The sequence below is a fragment of the Cannabis sativa genome, chromosome 1 (genome assembly GCF_029168945.1).
Source record: "Cannabis sativa cultivar Pink pepper isolate KNU-18-1 chromosome 1, ASM2916894v1, whole genome shotgun sequence".
Taxonomy (NCBI): Eukaryota; Viridiplantae; Streptophyta; class Magnoliopsida; order Rosales; family Cannabaceae; genus Cannabis; species Cannabis sativa.
The window spans coordinates 16311061-16313598 of record NC_083601.1 but is presented as its reverse complement, the minus strand read 5'-3'; the positions used below and the strand labels follow the sequence as shown (position 1 = coordinate 16313598).

At 34.1% G+C, this 2538-nt stretch overlaps 1 protein-coding gene across 1 annotated transcript; it reads left to right on the top strand.

Annotated features, from left to right (window-relative positions):
• The first annotated feature begins 583 nt into the window (after nucleotides 1-583).
• LOC133039366 (zinc finger BED domain-containing protein RICESLEEPER 2-like) lies at nucleotides 584-2538 on the top strand. The gene is made up of 2 exons (XM_061118262.1): nucleotides 584-903; nucleotides 1196-2538. The coding sequence occupies exon 2, from the start codon at nucleotides 1207-1209 to the stop codon at nucleotides 2536-2538; it is 1332 nt and encodes a 443-aa protein (XP_060974245.1). The 5' UTR covers nucleotides 584-903; nucleotides 1196-1206.

Genomic DNA, 2538 nt, shown 5'->3' with positions numbered 1-2538 from the left:
GTTCTTTTTCTGGTTAGGGTTTAAGCTTAAGACCATCAATGATTAGAACAGTTCGAGTTTTGACACACTATACTTGGGTAGGGTATGAATTACTACTAGTGTGTAAAATTTTTCAGATTAAATGGACTAGAGATATCTAAGTACACACTTTACAATAGAACCTTAATTATATTTTAGTGTTTAGGTTTATTGATTTTCCCTTTTACATGTAAAGATCCAAATATGTCAGCAAGTACAAAGAAGGGGTTGAGGTTTATTGATATTACATGACAGTAATTCAACATATCATTTCATCACACAATTATCTCAAAATAAACAGCAAATATGTATGTAGCTGTTAAACTTAAATGTAAAAGCATGGGTTCTTCATTTTATCACCTAGACTACTCTCTCAAAAAAAAAAAAACAATTAATACCATTAAATCCATAAAACTGCCCACTGGTTCTTATCTCCACTCAATCAAATAGATAAAAGTTCTTTCAGTGAAGTGGATTTCTCTCATAATGCTTAGACAAGCAAAAAGACCAAGAGTTGAAATTAATAGAGATGTGAACCATACTGTCAAAAAAAGTATATGACCAAGAGTTCTAGATTTACAGAAGTTATCACATTACAAAAGTTTGAGCAAGAGGTTCTATTGTAAAAGATTTCAACATGGTTAGGAATCTATATTTTCATAAGACTGTTAAGGCAGTAAATCTCTAGAGCTGACTAATAATCAAGCTTGTCACCCTTAATTATATTTTACTTTTGCAATCTGACTATATTATGTGGTCTTCAAACATCAATTATTGGCTCCATTTGATTTACTCTGTTTTATATTTTTTTATAGGTTTTGGCGTTTTGCAAGTGTTTGAAAAGAATTTGAGTCAAGTGGAACTTTCAATCTCGATTCATCGGAGGTATATATTTTTTTTTTATAATTGCTTTATTATATTACATATAATTTTATAGAAGAGCTTGAATATCTTATATATTCATCCATAGTGAAGTAGGTTCTGCGAAATTTGTGTGCTGTGGTGATATAAGGATGATAAATTGTGTGTTATCTGATTATTTATAGTTAAAATTGACAGATGGTTAGGTTAATAAAATAGGGAAAATGCTGCCCGATTTTTCGTAGATATGTTTATCATGGTTTTAAAGCAATTGCATGGATTAATTGATAGATATGAGAATATGGTGTTAATGTAGGTTAAAATAGAATGTCTGGTCAAATTGATTCTAATTTTGAGGATGATGTTGATTTTGTGCCATCAACTACAAATGAAGTACAATCTGTTAGCAATACAGTAGATGAAACTCAGAATCAGAGAAAAAGAACTTCTCGTGCATGGGATCATTTCACACGGGAAAAAATTGATGGAAAAATTAAAGCAGTTTGCAAGTATTGCGAGCGTAAGCTGGTGGGAGAAAGTTCTAGTGGGACTAGGCATTTAAATTCTCACGTGAAAACGTGTCCTGTAAGAAAGGCCCAACTTGCCGCCAATCCTAGTGCAACTGCAAGCCCTTCGGTTTCTTTTAATTTTGATCCTGATTTAGCAAGGACCAAATTGGCTCAAATGATCGTTAAGCACGAATATCCCTTGTCTATGGTTGAGCATAGCGGGTTTATAGAATATTCAAGCACTTTATGTCCCATGTTTCAAATGGTGTCAAGGAATACAATTAGGTCAGACATTATGAAAATGTATAAAACTGAGAAAGAAAAGTGCAGGCAAAATTTGGAAAAAAGTAGGAGCAGAATAGCCATAACCAGTGACATGTGGACTGCAAATCATCAGAAGAGGGGATATATGGCTGTAACAGCTCATTTTATTGATGATTCTTGGAACTTACACAGTCAGATATTGAGTTTTAAGTATGTTCCGTGTCCTCACGATGCTCCAGCACTACTTGAGGCCTTAAGATCTTGTCTTAATGATTGGAAAATAGAAGACAAGATCAGTACAGTGACTCTCGATAACTGCATCGCCAATGATTCCATGATTGATCTTTTGAAAGGACAATTTGAGCCTGACAGTTTTATTTTGAAGGGAAAGTTGCTACATGTGCGTTGTTGTGCACATATTTTAAATCTAATTGTCAAAGAAGGCTTATCTGTCATTGGTGATAGTGTTGACAAAATTCGAGACAGTGTTGCTTATTGGTCGGGCACACCAAAAAGACATGAAAAATTTGAAGACACTGCTCGTCAACTTGGAGTACCATACACCAAAAAAATATCACTTGATTGTGTAACGAGGTGGAATTCAACTTTTCTAATGCTTAGCACAGCTTTATCCTACAAGACAGTATTTGAACGTGCAAGGCTGCGGGAGTTGCGTTTGAGGTGTGCCCCTTCAGAAATTGATTGGCAAAATGCTCAACAATTGTGTGATAAGTTAGAGTTGTTTCATGAAGTAACCGAATTAATTTCTGGAACAAAGTACCCTACCGCCAATATTTTTTTCCAAAAATATGTGAAATTAAGACCAACATTCAATCATGGATGTTATCAGAGGTGCCTTTTATTAAGGACATGGCAACTCAAATGA